At 53.1% G+C, this 13405-nt stretch overlaps 5 protein-coding genes across 5 annotated transcripts; 4 read left to right on the top strand and 1 right to left on the bottom strand.

Annotated features, from left to right (window-relative positions):
* Positions 1–150: 150 nt before the first annotated feature.
* On the bottom strand, positions 151–1414 carry HMPREF1120_07727 (uncharacterized protein; the record flags this gene model as incomplete). Its single annotated transcript, XM_009161957.1, has 3 exons — positions 151–455; positions 506–742; positions 793–1414. The coding sequence occupies 3 exons, from the start codon at positions 1412–1414 to the stop codon at positions 151–153; spliced, it is 1164 nt and encodes a 387-aa protein (XP_009160205.1).
* A 4826-nt stretch (positions 1415–6240) lies between these two features.
* HMPREF1120_07726 (uncharacterized protein) lies at positions 6241–6872 on the top strand (the record flags this gene model as incomplete). Its single annotated transcript, XM_009161956.1, has 2 exons — positions 6241–6645; positions 6846–6872. 2 exons carry the CDS (start codon positions 6241–6243, stop codon positions 6870–6872), a joined length of 432 nt encoding a protein of 143 aa, XP_009160204.1.
* A 19-nt stretch (positions 6873–6891) lies between these two features.
* Positions 6892–8574, top strand: HMPREF1120_07725 (uncharacterized protein; the record flags this gene model as incomplete). The annotated part of the gene is made up of 1 exon (XM_009161955.1): positions 6892–8574. The coding sequence occupies one exon, from the start codon at positions 6892–6894 to the stop codon at positions 8572–8574; it is 1683 nt and encodes a 560-aa protein (XP_009160203.1).
* An 895-nt stretch (positions 8575–9469) lies between these two features.
* HMPREF1120_07724 (scytalone dehydratase) lies at positions 9470–10246 on the top strand (the record flags this gene model as incomplete). The annotated part of the gene is made up of 3 exons (XM_009161954.1): positions 9470–9503; positions 9617–9672; positions 9770–10246. The coding sequence occupies 3 exons, from the start codon at positions 9470–9472 to the stop codon at positions 10244–10246; spliced, it is 567 nt and encodes a 188-aa protein (XP_009160202.1).
* A 739-nt stretch (positions 10247–10985) lies between these two features.
* On the top strand, positions 10986–12982 carry HMPREF1120_07723 (cytochrome P450; the record flags this gene model as incomplete). The annotated part of the gene is made up of 4 exons (XM_009161953.1): positions 10986–11211; positions 11405–11943; positions 12003–12634; positions 12793–12982. 4 exons carry the CDS (start codon positions 10986–10988, stop codon positions 12980–12982), a joined length of 1587 nt encoding a protein of 528 aa, XP_009160201.1.
* Between the last annotated feature and the right edge of the window lie 423 nt (positions 12983–13405).

The following is a 13405-nucleotide window of genomic DNA, read 5'->3' as shown; positions in this document are numbered from 1 at the left end:
TCAAACATCAAATCGAATGCCATCCGCCAATTGTGATGGCAAGAAGAGCGCCGCAGTGCCATGAAGCAGATGCTCAAAAAATTCCACAACGAGAGGCATATAGAGACATCCCGAAATTACCAAGTACTTAACCCAAAAACTGTCTTCTCGTCAACGCCTTTCATCTGAATACTGTATCCCTTGCATAGATGAACTGTTCATTATGGGCGGCAAAGTTCGGGCGGACTCGTTCGGCCCGTCTAGGTGCCCATTGAAGTGTGATCCGTAGCCCATGGGACTCTGTGGCATCGCATTCGGCGGAGGAGGAAACGAGCCCTGTGGCTGCTGTAGGTTACGCATTTGCTGACTCATCTCGTGCAGCTTTGCCTCTAATTCGGCAATCTTCTGCCGCTGGCTCTCATATTCCGCTCGGTGTTGTTTATTCTGGTTTTCGAGTTGGGTGATGTAGTCGATCGCTAACACGACGTTAGCAGCTGCCTCTCAACGCCTGGACAGCGGTACTCACCTCTCGATAACGTCTCCCACTTGCTAGATTTATTGTTTTGACTTGCCGGCAGCCGCGATCTGAGCTGTTCGAAACAGTCCTTCATCTCGCTCCGTCTCTTGCGCTCAGCCAGCTTGTGGGTCACGCGGAGTTCGGGCGTACGACTGTACGGCGTCGTGCCGTTTGGCGAATCGGGGTCACCCCTGACACTGTCAAGTTGTCTGTGTTGTAGGCTATGGTGGTGCGTCTCTGGGAGTTCTAGACAATGTTAGCACTGCCGGGTTTTTTGGCTGAGGAGGTGAAAATACCTTGCTGACCAAGCGGTAACCGAGATGACTCCACAGTCAGGACACTGCTGGTGAATGACTCGGCAAAGCTGTTTCGCCGGGAGAAGTTCGACGGAGGTCTCCCTTGCCCTCGCGGGGCGTCTGGGTCAGGAAAAGCGTAGGCTTGACCACGCGTAGGGGCCTCCGCACTATAAACCTCCTGCTTGGGATTTTCCAGGATAGGAGGAGCCACTCGTCCCGCCGCAAAGCTTCGTCCGCCACGGTTGGAATTGAACGAAGACATAGAGCCATTCATGGTCGAGTATCGCCCCGCGTGATAGCCGTTTGTCTGGATGCCTCTTTCTCGTTGCAAGTCCGATACCAGCGACGTTTGCGAGGCATTGTTGCTTGTGTAAGGCGAGGTAGGTCCCAATCCCAGGTTATTCATGCCGTGGTGGATGCTGTTGGTCACACTGCTCCTCCGAGAATCATCAAAGTCGCCGCTGCCTCGGTGGGCGTTATGATCCACTGTCGGCGGTGGCAGCCCGTTCGACTGATGTTGCGTGGCACTACTGAAGGGCGCCGGGGGAGCAGAAGGATGGTCTGGCGTAAATGGTGAGTGTCCCGGCCCGGTGGGAGAATGGGCCGAGTTCAGATATGGCATGGAATTGCTCGAATGCGCGGAGGAGCCTGAAACTAGGAAGTTGATGATCAGCAAACGTCACAACAACCTGGGAGCACTGGGATAGACTAACGGGTACCAGGAGTCATCCAACTCCCCGAATCTCGTTGAGGTGGGTTGATGGAGAGGTCTGACGGGGCCCTCTCCGCCAAAGAACCCGGTAGCTTCGAAGTCAGAGAAGCTATCGAGGGGAGCGTCTGGGTAGTCTGTGGGAGACTGGGTGGAAGCTGTGTCTCCCACGGACGGCGGCTTGTTGTCTCCATCCTGCGACGAACCTCGACTTGTCGCTTTCCTGTGGAATATGACTAGCGAAGAAGGCAACCAGAGTCGTCGCTTTTTGGCATATGCTTCTTGACCAATGCCGCGTTGCCCCTGACTCGTCGCTCGACAAAGTCCGCAGCCCAGCAAACTATTGGCCAGTACGATCTGAGGGATGATACGTAAAACCGTTGGCGAAAGAGCGCAAGTCAAGGATGCTCACACAGCAGAGAGGAGTGGCACAGGGTTTCTGGATGAGTGTCGCGATGCTTCGACGCAAAGTCCCGTTTTTGGTAGACGTCTGGCACCGCCAATGCGCCCGAGCGGTCGAACACAAAGGGCCGCTGCGTGGCGGTGGATGTAACAGAACAAAATGGGGTGCTTCTGTGAGACTGCCCTTGCAGTACCCAGAGTCCACTCGGGGTTGCGAAAGGATTTATCTTGTTAAGCAGAGCTGTTCAATGTTCGCCCAAACCCTCCTGTTCTGTCGGAGTCCACGAGCACCTCTAGAAAACGTGGCCTCGGAGATCTTGTGGAGCAGGATCGGGGGCAATGCGGCTTGCCAGTGCGTCGAGAAATTCGAGGTATTGGGGCCGACGGATCGACTGGTGCCACAAGCGGCGGTAGGACGCAGGGGGGAAGGATTTGATCTCGACTTGGTAGTATGCGTCTGGAAGAGCAGTGGAAAAGGAGAGCTCAGCGATCGGACAATGATATGGACGTGCAAACGGTCGAAGGAAGATTCATACAGAATCGACTTTGACAACTCCAGCCAGTGCAGCGAAATCGTGGCACCGACAGACTGGGGCAACAGAAAGGTGTATGTATGTATAGGCGATCGGACGATGAATATTCGCTTGCGGGAGCCAGGCACCGCACGTCGAGTTTGGTACGGATGTGCTGCGCGACACGGGCGGAGGAGGAGTTGGGAAGAGCAGGACAGAGGGAGAGAAGACAGTCGAGAAGTTCTCGTTACAAGATGCAGCACATGGAATCCTCGTTTCCGATTGCAGTTCAGCGTCGCCGACGTCGAATCGAATCGAGGAGACCGTGGCAGTGAGTAGTTGCAGTGGATGTAGGTGTAGCAGTAGTAGCAACAGCAGCGGTAGTTCGCTGGAGGGCTTCAGGAGGCTTGGGAGGCCATCCGACTCAAAGGAGGCCCGACTGCAGTTCGCTCTTCTCCAGTTTTGACTGGATCCTCTACTAAGGTAGCCTCACTCTTTAGCCCGACGCACTCTTGCACTGTTACAACCTAAAAGCACGGGAGGGTCTTCGGGCGATGGACGGGGGAGGATAGTGTGCGCCAGTGGGTGTCAGTGGACGGCCAGGGAGCCACACCCAGCAGCGTCCAACGCCCGAAGCAGTTCGTGGCAGGCATAAGCTTAGGTGTGGGCCACGGCCAGCAGGGCCGAGGAATAAGGGAAGCGCAGGCTCTGGTGCCGTGAACCTGAAGCCCACTGCCCTGAACGGCTCAACGGGGCTGTCAGCGTCACCCTCCAACAGCTTGCAACCTGCACCCGGTCTTTCAAGCCCGCTCCCTCCACCAGCTGCGCTACTACTACCACATGTGCTTCATTCTGCCTCCTCGCACCTTTTGTTGCTAGTATCTTGCGCAGTGCATGGCACCAGGCGTGCCTTGGGTCCAGTCACCGTGGCTCCCCTACTGTATAGGGATAATCAGCAGTACATCAACTTGTCTCCGTAACATTCAGCATGAGAACAGTCCGATCTCAGGCGATTTCCGCCGCCCTCATCCATCGAAGTCTATCTACGAACTTGAGACTGAACAACGAACCATGCAGTGGGTGGAGGGAGCCTTGACGCCTCCCTAGATAGGTACGCTCCCAGAATCACCTCCTTGGCCTGTCCGTGCCAATGTGTCCTTCACCCTTCAGCATCCGAAGCTGGCTGCTGTGCCGGACCACGCCCACGTGCGCCCAAACCCAATAATGAACCTTCTCGAGCTGAGGGCCGAGGGGGCCGCAAAAGCTAACCGAATCATGACTGCTACAACTGCGGGAGCTAAAGGTCATCTTGCGTCCGACAAAGCAGCTCCTCTCGACCTGCAGCAGGCTGCAACCGACCTCGACTCGTGGCAAACCCATGTCTGATGTTGTCTACTAGGAGCCACTGCATCCAAGCTGCGGAACTTCTCGCCTCTCGTTTCACGAGAGCGTTGCTGCAATGGTCAGCCATCGTCCACTTCGGATACAGAATGTTCGTTCTCCAGGCTCGCGTGGTCAAAAGAGCGGTTACAGGACTACCTACAATGTACTACCAGGTAGGTAGGTGCTAGTAGTAGGCGAAAGAGACGTTTTCGGATGAGACACGCCAGTCTTCGGAGCATTCTGTTATCATCTGGGAGAAGACACGCCAACGACTCCACCCTTCCACGCCCCCTGGCGACATCGAACGCTGGGGTGTGACCATTTCAGCTGGCGCCCCTGGAGCCGCCGCCGCCACCCAGATTGCTAGGCAGTGCCCGACCCCTCTTTGCCGTGGTGGATGCCGCGGAGATATTATTGAACGCTCTTGCTTTTGGCGTTGCCCGCGACGCCAGCCTGCAAATAGTAGGCAATATTATTGACATATTCTCAGCCAGACCACCCGTATAGCTGCGAGCGGTTGTTCTTCTATCGCCTTTCCTTGACTCCCATCCAAGGCGTGGGCGATAGTACGGATGGTAAGCTCTCAACTGTTGGCAGTCTGACCGCCTGCAAGGAGCTCGTTTGACCTTGCAGGTCTCCCGGGACTACAGCATCTGGATCATGTCACCACACCGAAAATTTTCCTGTGGCCGACTGTGGCATCTGCGACGTCAGTGACGTTGAGGAACACGAGGTCTAAAACCATCGTAGTAAGACATTTTACTCCTTGTGCTCCGTGGCCCCCTGGCCTGTGCTTTGGATTCGCCAGGGCTGAATCAGTAATGCGAAGCTAACCATCGCTCGCAGGGGTTCTTGAAAACGTGGCAACGGCGTGTCTGTTGTCCTTGTTCGGGGCCTTATCCACATCCTACACGAATCATTTTTCTGGGGTTGGCCCTCAAGCTCTGCTAGTTGATCGCATAAAGCTTTCAACCCGCAGTCTTCTCCCTACTGAAGTTCGCTCTCACTCGTCGGGCCAGGTCCCGAACGTGGCAACCTGGTCTTCAGCTTAAAAACACTCGGACGGACCTGACAGCGCATCGTTGAGGCGAAATGTGACTTCTACTCAGACACGGGCCGAGTCATCCTCTCCAAATGGACGGGCACGCCGAAGTTTGTTTGAACAGTTAACGAATCAAGCATCATGTCTCATCATGCTCGATAGGACAACTTTCAACAGCGGCTTTGAGCGGCGGTACCAGAAGTAAGGTGTTTCTACGATCTTGGGCCGGTAACCGCCTTGACTGCATCGCCTCAAATCCCGGGGAAGCTCCGTTCCACATCATCCGGCTACTAGTAACACAGGCATTTCCTGGGTAGCACGTGTTGAGTTAGCTGGGCTACACTTGCCGTATGCTTGTCCTACGTGGACCACCGTGATGCGACATTGTTGAGATGTGTTTCGGTAAGCCCGTTTTGCTCAGGTAGGTACTGCAACAAGCTGCATCATTGAGAACTCTCGGTCTGGTTATACGGTTATACGGCGATCTGGTGTTCTCTACGGTTCTCCGTCAAATGAACTCACTCTGAACACCCAGTTTCGACTCCAAACTACCTTACTAGCAGTGTTGCACAATTTTCTAGCCCATCGACTTGGGGGAACCGACTTTTAGGCACATCTCAACGGACTCAAGGCCGGGCTCGCAAGGCAAATCAAGAGTTACCAACACCTCGACCAGACAGTCTCTGAGCTTGCCTGGCTTACAGTGCAACCTCTCACAACCACAATACGATCTCACTACTGCCGCCACGAGTCCATGGACAAGCTCTCCTCTGGCCTTTTACTTGTACTTGTACTTGTACTGTCCCGGCCTGTTCCACCATTGGATTGAAAATGATTACCTTGCACCGCCCCCAAAATAGGTAGGCGCCGCGGGCTGTGGAGACACTCCTACCGACTGATCTTCAACTGAGAATCCCTCGGTCAGAAATGTAGAGACTACGCTGCTCACAGCAGCATACTCATTCCCAGCGTTCCATGGGGGCTAAGTACTCAAAACACGCCAGCAGGCAGACTTCAGTTCAAAATTCCCCTAGGTTGATTACGGCCTCCAATGGACCCTAATGTGCCTACCATTAGCACTCGACCGCATCAACTATACAAAGGAAGGGCTTGTATCGTGCCATCCTGCATATTCAGAGGTCAGGGAGTGGAGAGTGGAGTCCTTTGCGGTTTGAATCCGTCGAGACTTATCCTGTAACTGCCAAAGAACGCTTGACAGCTGGTGAAAGTTGCTTGCTCGTGGTGATTACACATTTGGATTTGGTCAAAGCCGTGAAGAACAAACATACAAGGCAGCAAACAAGGCGGCAATCATGTTGGCAAATCTTCTTCACATTTATTTTGCCCTTCATTCCCATTCCACAAAGCAACTGCAAAGTTATCTTCTTCCACCCACCACCATGCGTACTAGAAGTGGTCAATACGGCGAACAGTCGTCCTCAGACGGCTTCGTCATGGTGGACGAGATGCCAGGTCTTCCTCTCCAACCACAATTCAACGTTGGTCAAGAGAAGACATCCATCCAACTGCACCCCCTTGACAAAGAAGACGCCTTCATTGTGTGTGTCCGACCTCCAATGGCGCCGGCGACTCTCGAGCGTGCGCCTTGCGATATTGTGCTGGTTATCGATGTGTCCAGTAGCATGACCGCCGCGGCGCCTCTGCCCATGGTTCAAGACATCGACGAAAGAGAATCGACAGGCTTGAGTATTCTTGATTTGACCAAACATGCTGCGCAGACAGTACTCGAGAGGCTGAACGAAAAAGACAGGCTTGGAATTGTGGCTTTTTCCAGAGACGCGAAGGTAGGCATATTCTGTTCCCATTTGGATCAACTGTGATGCTCAAAATCACACGCAGGTCGTGCAGAAGCTCATGCCGATGACTCCTGCGGCAAAGAGAGCGACCTCAAAGAAAATTGACCTCCTGCGAACGGACAGCCACACCAACCTCTGGGCCGGCACATGTCGAGGATTGGAGCTGTTTGGACAGGCTGATGCCATAGGAAATCTTCAAGGTCTTTTCATTCTGACCGATGGCATGCCCAATCAATGTGTCCACCACAAGGATATGCCGCTGCACTGGGTCCCAGATTGTCAGCAATGGCCAAAGATAGACCTAGCACACCTGCCATCCACACCTTTGGATTTGGCTACAAGATCGAGTCACACTTGATGCAGTCGATTGCCGAGGTGGGCAACGGGAACTACTCGTTCATCCCGGATGCTGGCATGATTGGGACGGTATTTGTACATGCAGTCGCCAACTTGTTTGCCACCATGGGCACCTCGGCCACGCTTGAACTGAATACCTCCAAGCGGGCAACCCTGAACGCCACGGCAGGCCTTGCTTCCACCTGGGACGAACGACGCAAGGCACTTAAATTGGAACTGGGCAATATTCAATATGGACAGACCCGAGACGTGGTTATCGAATGTCCAGGTATTGCCAGAGAAGCTAGCATTCATGCGTACCTCAACTACAAACTGCCCAACGGACAATCTCAAGCAGCAGGGTCTCAAGAATCCTTTGAGAAGAAGACAGCATTGGATCGAGCTACTGTTGACTATCACAAGAGTCGAGCGGCCATCTGTGGTTTCCTGTCCTCGCTGTTCCCACTTCAGCCGAATGGTGAACTTGGAGTGATACGAGGCATCAATGAAATGGCCCAAGCGCATTCGCGTCTCAACTCCATCATCGCATCAATTCAGTCTCTATCGACCAAGAATGATCCGCGGGTGAAGTCACTGCTGCAAGACCTTAAGGGTGATGAACCGGCTGGTCAAGTCACCAAGGCACTGATCCTGATGAGCGAGAAAAAGGAAAATTACTGGGAAAAATGGGGTCGACACTACCTTCCGAGCCTCCTCCACGCACATCAGCGTCAAATGTGCAACTCTTTCAAGGAGCCAGGCCCGCTGATGTACGGAAAAGAAAGCCCACTGTTCCTGAGCTATCGGGACAAGCTTGATCTGACATTCGACACTCTTCCACAGCCGACACCCAGCCTGCCACAAAGGCAGTTGCCCATCTACAGCGAAGATGGCTCAAGCACTGGCACTAGAAGCGAGCGTCATCGTTCAGTGACAATGAGTGAATACAGATCGAGTGAGGCGCCATGCTTCGGAGGCATGTCTAGAATCATCCTGGCTAACGGTTCTGCGATTCCGATCGTGACCCTCCAAGCAGGCATGTCGGTCTGGACACCCAACGGAGCACGCAAAGTCATCGCAGTGGTCAAGACACGGATCAGCAGCAAGGCCGGACAAACCCTCTGCCGCATCGGAGAGCTATTGGTGACTCCATACCATCCCCTCCTGCAGAACGGTAGCTGGGTCTTTCCGCAGGACGTTGCAGAGACTACCGAATCTTGTCGGAGCAGCGTGTTCTCAGTTCTCCTGGCACCGTCGCGAGATCCTGCTGATCATGCCATCAAAATAGGAGGGCAGGTCTGTGTGACGTTGGGGCACGGTGTTGTTGCGGGGCCCGAAGATGATGTTCGTGCACACGCATTCTTTGGCAATCATCGGCGGGTGGCCCTCGGTTTGCTTCAGCTGCCCAAGGGTGGATCTGGCCACTTCAGATGCAGTGGTGTGAAGAGAGACCCGGTGAGCGGACTTGTTTGTGGGTTCAAAGGCGTGAGAGACGATAAGACCCTCCTGAACACGGCCAGCCAAAACTGTCCTTCGGTGATGTTAGGGTTAAATGTCATGCATGATGGGCTTGGGAGATAGGTGATGGCACCTGAAAGTGCGTATGCAAGGGACATGGCACAGTCTCATGGGTGAGCCAACTGGCTTCTGCCCCGACAGGCAGTGAGAAGACCAGCAGCCTTCTCAGCCACAAGTCTATGATTGATTTTTCTTTTTTTCTGTTTCTGTTTCTGTTTAGTTAAGGCGTCTTGCGAGTGGATGCTTTTGAACAGGCGAGCGAGCACGCAAACTGCATTTTTTGCAGGCCACAGATGATGTATGGATTAGAAAGAAATGTTGTTACAGAACACGGAGTGATTTGCGCGCAGAAAGCACCTCATGATCATGTAGCACAGTTTACCAGTACTGTGTATGGTAGCATTGACATCCTTGTAATCTGGGGCCCAAGGCTTGGGTCTTGGTGTCAAGGGACGAGGCTCCGGTCGGCGAGGCAGTGAAGTCGGGAGGAACTGATCTAAAAATGGAAACCATGCGGACCCTGATGGAGACCCTCGATTTTTGTTTACGATTGCAAGGGCCGGACTTTGGAAAAGGGACACATTGGCAGCCAGATCGTGTCCCGCTTTAGCGCCCGCGTCTTGCAATGGTTGCACAGAGACTGGCCGAGGGGGCCATAATAGCAATATAGCTGCTAGTTTCGTGTGAGACGAGGCGGTGTAGTCGTAGCCCGTAGTAGTGGCTGATAGATGGTTCTTGGTCTTGGTTTTGGTCTTGTAAGCGATTGATGTTGTTGCTGCTGCCGCTGCTGCTAAATAATCAAACTGCGCGCCTCGTGCTCACCATCCTCCCGCTTCTCTCTTCCCAGACACAACCACAACCACAACCACAGCTACAGCTACACGGTCTTTAGCTTCTCTTTGTGTCACATTCGTTTGCTGTGCCCTATACATACCCAACACAAACAGCAACTTCCACAATGGCGTCCAAGGACAAGCTGGTCTCCTACGAAGGTGAGTTGGCGGTCGTCCAAGTTTAAGGCTGAGTGAACTGCTCAGCCTAGCTGCTCGACCTGCGTCAACGATGGTCCGAACAAAACTGACATGTACTCGCTGCAATGTAACAGACTACCAAGGCTGCCTCACAGCCTACTTTGAATGGGCCGAAGCGTACGATTCCAAGGTCAGTATTTGTGTCCCTTCTTTCTCGCACGACTACTGCTCCGTGGGTCTCCGATCTCCGTGAACTCTTGAGACTGACTTTTGAACTCGAAATCTAGGACTGGGACCGCCTACGCCGGATCGTCGCTCCCACCGTCCGCATCGACTACCGCTCGTTCCTGAACAAATTATGGCCCGCCATGCCGGCGGAAGAATACATTGCCATGGTGTCGGACCCCAAGGTGCTCGGTGACAAGCGTCTGATGACACAGCACTTCTGCGGCGCGTCCAAGTGGGAGAAGGTCTCGGACGACGAAATCATCGGCTACCACCAGCTGCGAGTGCCGCATCAAAAGTACACCGACGAGACCCGCACCAAGGTCCTGGTCAAGGGCCATGCGCATTCGTCCAATACTCATTGGTACAGGAAGATTGATGGCGTGTGGAAGTTTGCTGGCTTGAACCCGGATATCAGATGGAGCGAGTATGATTTTGATAAAGTCTTTGCAGAGGGCCGTGATGAGCTGGGCGAAAACGAAAAGGCTGAGGAGGCGGATAAGATTGCCAAGGAGGCCCAGGGTATTCCGGCCGAATAGAAATATACACAAAAGAAAAGGCGTGGAGAACAAAGGCAAGGCTGTATGTCTGTCTCGTGGCCTAGCTACTGGCGGGTTGTGTGATGTGGAAAACCGCGCAACGATCAGATATCAAACAAACACAAATATCCTATGGTTGACCTCACCCTAGCATTATGTTCAGGGTTGGCCGCACAGATACACTCCGGAGTGGTCGAGTTATTGCGTTGAGCAGCGCAAGGCAGTTGTCCGGTTCTTTCGCTAGGGTAGACACCCGTTCGAAGGAACAGAAAGACTAGCTGTTGTATCCTCTGAGAAGCAAGACCTGACCCAGACTCGTGCCAACCTTGCACGGCGACGGCGACGGCGTCGCACATGCATGACTTTCAATCCCGGCCATACTTAGTACCAGTATCCCCGATCAAGGAAGGCCAACAATGGAGTTGACTGAGATACTGAAGTAACACAGCAGAGCAGAACTTCCGCACAGTCTACTATTACTATCAGGTAGAGAAAGGAATGTCTTTGTCAGTCGTCGAGGCGGCTGGATGCTCTACTAGGACGCTGACGGCCCCCTTTACCCGGCCAAGGCTGAGCTCACATTGACCAATCGCAGCCGTGACATTTCCTCCGCCAGAAGCAATACCTACAGTAATAGTATGCCAACACATCTACCCTACTTCCATATGCATCCAGCTACTGAGACCTTTCCTCGAGAGCCGTTCAAAAGACTTCGGTCTGGTATAGCTGACTGACCATCATGGACATGGCTACGACCGACTTGCTCATTCGACTCGGCATTGCCATCCTTGTCATTCTGTTGGTTCATGTCGTCTGTGTCGCAATCTATCGACTGTACTTGAGCCCGATTGCGCATTTCCCGGGACCGAAACTCGCGGCGTTGACCACTGGTTACGAGTTTTACTATAATGTCGTGCAAGAGGGGCGGTTTTCGTTCCATGTGCGAGAATTGCATCGCAAATACGGTATGATATATTGATATTGATATTGACTACTTTGGTCTCGTGCCTATGTATCGAGCCGGGGCTGGCAGCAGATAGAAGGTCATGGGTGAATTCAACGTCGCTATCTATGTGTTGATCTTGATCCTTGGGCTGCTATGTCTTCAGTATTGTTCGAGAACTGCTCTATTTCCCGACCTGATAACGGAACTTCCAGGCCCCATCATCCGCATCAGCCCAACCGAGCTACACATCATGGACCCGGAATTCTTCGAAACCCTGTACGCACGCTCGCCCAACCTAGACAAATACGACTACTTTGCGCGGCGATTCGGTCATGCGTCCGACACCTTCTCGACATCCGACCACACGCTCCACCGAAGCCGACGCAAGGCATTGGGGCTGATGTTCTCAGTAAAACGAATCGACGAGTTCGAACCCACGGTCAAAGAACTGATTGAGAAACTGTGTTCCGTCATCGCAACATATACCGAAACTGACAAGATCTTGTCATTGTCGAGGGCATGGATGGCTCTCACCACGGACATCATCACCGAATACGCCTTTGCTCGGTCTTACGGACACCTGGACTCGCCGGGGTTCGAGGAGAGCCTGCACGACGCTATGATGACGGTCGACATCACGGGCAACTTTGCGCTCCATTTCCCCATCATCTTTCCGATTTTGGAGAGGTTGCCTGTCTGGACCGTCCGCAAGTTCAAGCCGGTCTTGCTTCCGGTCCTGGGTCTACGCTATGTATGAAGCGAAGCTTCCATTCCGAAATTCTTTCTTTTCAGCTAACACGGTTGAAACAGGACCTCGCCGAACAAGTCAAGCAGATCCGCGAAGGCACCAATGCAGCCTACAAGGAAAAAGGACACGCCACCATTTTCCACGAACTTCTCAACAGTAACCTCCCGCCGGCCGAAAAGACAGATGCGCGTCTGGGCGATGAGGCACAGCTCGTCATCGCCGCGGGTCTGTTGACCACGTACTGGGCACTAACGGTGGCTAGTTATTATATTATCAATGATCCGCACATACACGAAGCCTTGCGACGCGAGCTGGAAGAAGACGCAAAAAATGCCGCTCAAGAATCGCGGCAGCACAGCTCTGAGTCCACGTACAAGCAATACTTTGCCCAGCTGACATGGCATCGTCTCCAGACTTTGCCTTATCTAAGCGGTTGCGTGTACGAGGCCGTGCGACTTTCCACAGGTGTACCCGGTCGGAACCCGCGCATTTCACAAGACAAGGACCTGCAATATGGCCCTTGGACGATCCCCAAGGGAACACCCGTGTCCATGTACAGCATGCATGTGTTGATGGATGAGACGGTGTTTCCCAACCCGCATAAATTTGACCCGAACCGATGGATTGATAATCCTGGCTTGGAGAGGTATTTTGTTGCTTTTGGGAAGGGGTCCCGGTCATGTTTGGGAATCAAGTAAGTGAAGCCGAAGAGAAAGGAGTTCTACCTCTTGCTCCCTACCTATGATTACATATGCCCGTGTTGTTCCTATTTTTGTGTCTGCCACAACCTCTCCGTCGGTTCAGATGCTTTGGTCCTGTGTGTGAGGGATGTGTGACTAACCAGAAACAAAGTCTGGCGCAGGCTGAAATCTATCTCGCCCTCGCGGCCGTCTTTGGCCGCTTCACATTCCAGCTGCACAACACCGACGTCTCGGACGTGCAGACGGCACATACGTATCTCTTGCCTTATCCCAAATGGGACTCGAAGGGCGTGAGAGTAAAGGTTGTGGAAGACAGAACACAACAACCTATCAATCAATGATAGCCGATGACTAGAGAACAGACACTGTCGAAGCGTTGCAGCTAGCACCTAGCTGTCTAGCAATGGAAAAATCAATCTTTGCCCTGGCGCGGCGCGCACATACTATGCCAGGTTGATTTATTTACTTCATTGCGGCAATTCAATTCGAGTCTGTTCGACCCTGAACTAGAACGGAACTATGATGCGCTGCGCACGACGAGAAGCGCGCCATATCTTTTTTAGTCGTCAAAGTGGACACAAAGACTACATAGTAGTAGTACCACTTTACCACGGCGAATGGGGCTTCAGATTTCTCTTTTTCCGGTGCCAACTGGGTCCTCTGACAAATCTTGGATATGAGGTCCTTGCACGCTTTGACGCTTTGACCTGCCATGTTGAAGGGGGAAGAGGATGTCAAAATCCAGGCCCGCCCCGCAATGCAAT

The sequence above is a fragment of the Exophiala dermatitidis genome (assembly GCF_000230625.1).
Source record: "Exophiala dermatitidis NIH/UT8656 unplaced genomic scaffold supercont1.6, whole genome shotgun sequence".
NCBI classification, from domain to species: Eukaryota; Fungi; Ascomycota; class Eurotiomycetes; order Chaetothyriales; family Herpotrichiellaceae; genus Exophiala; species Exophiala dermatitidis.
The sequence above is the reverse complement of the archived record's forward strand: the minus strand, read 5'-3'. Positions and strand labels throughout refer to the sequence as shown.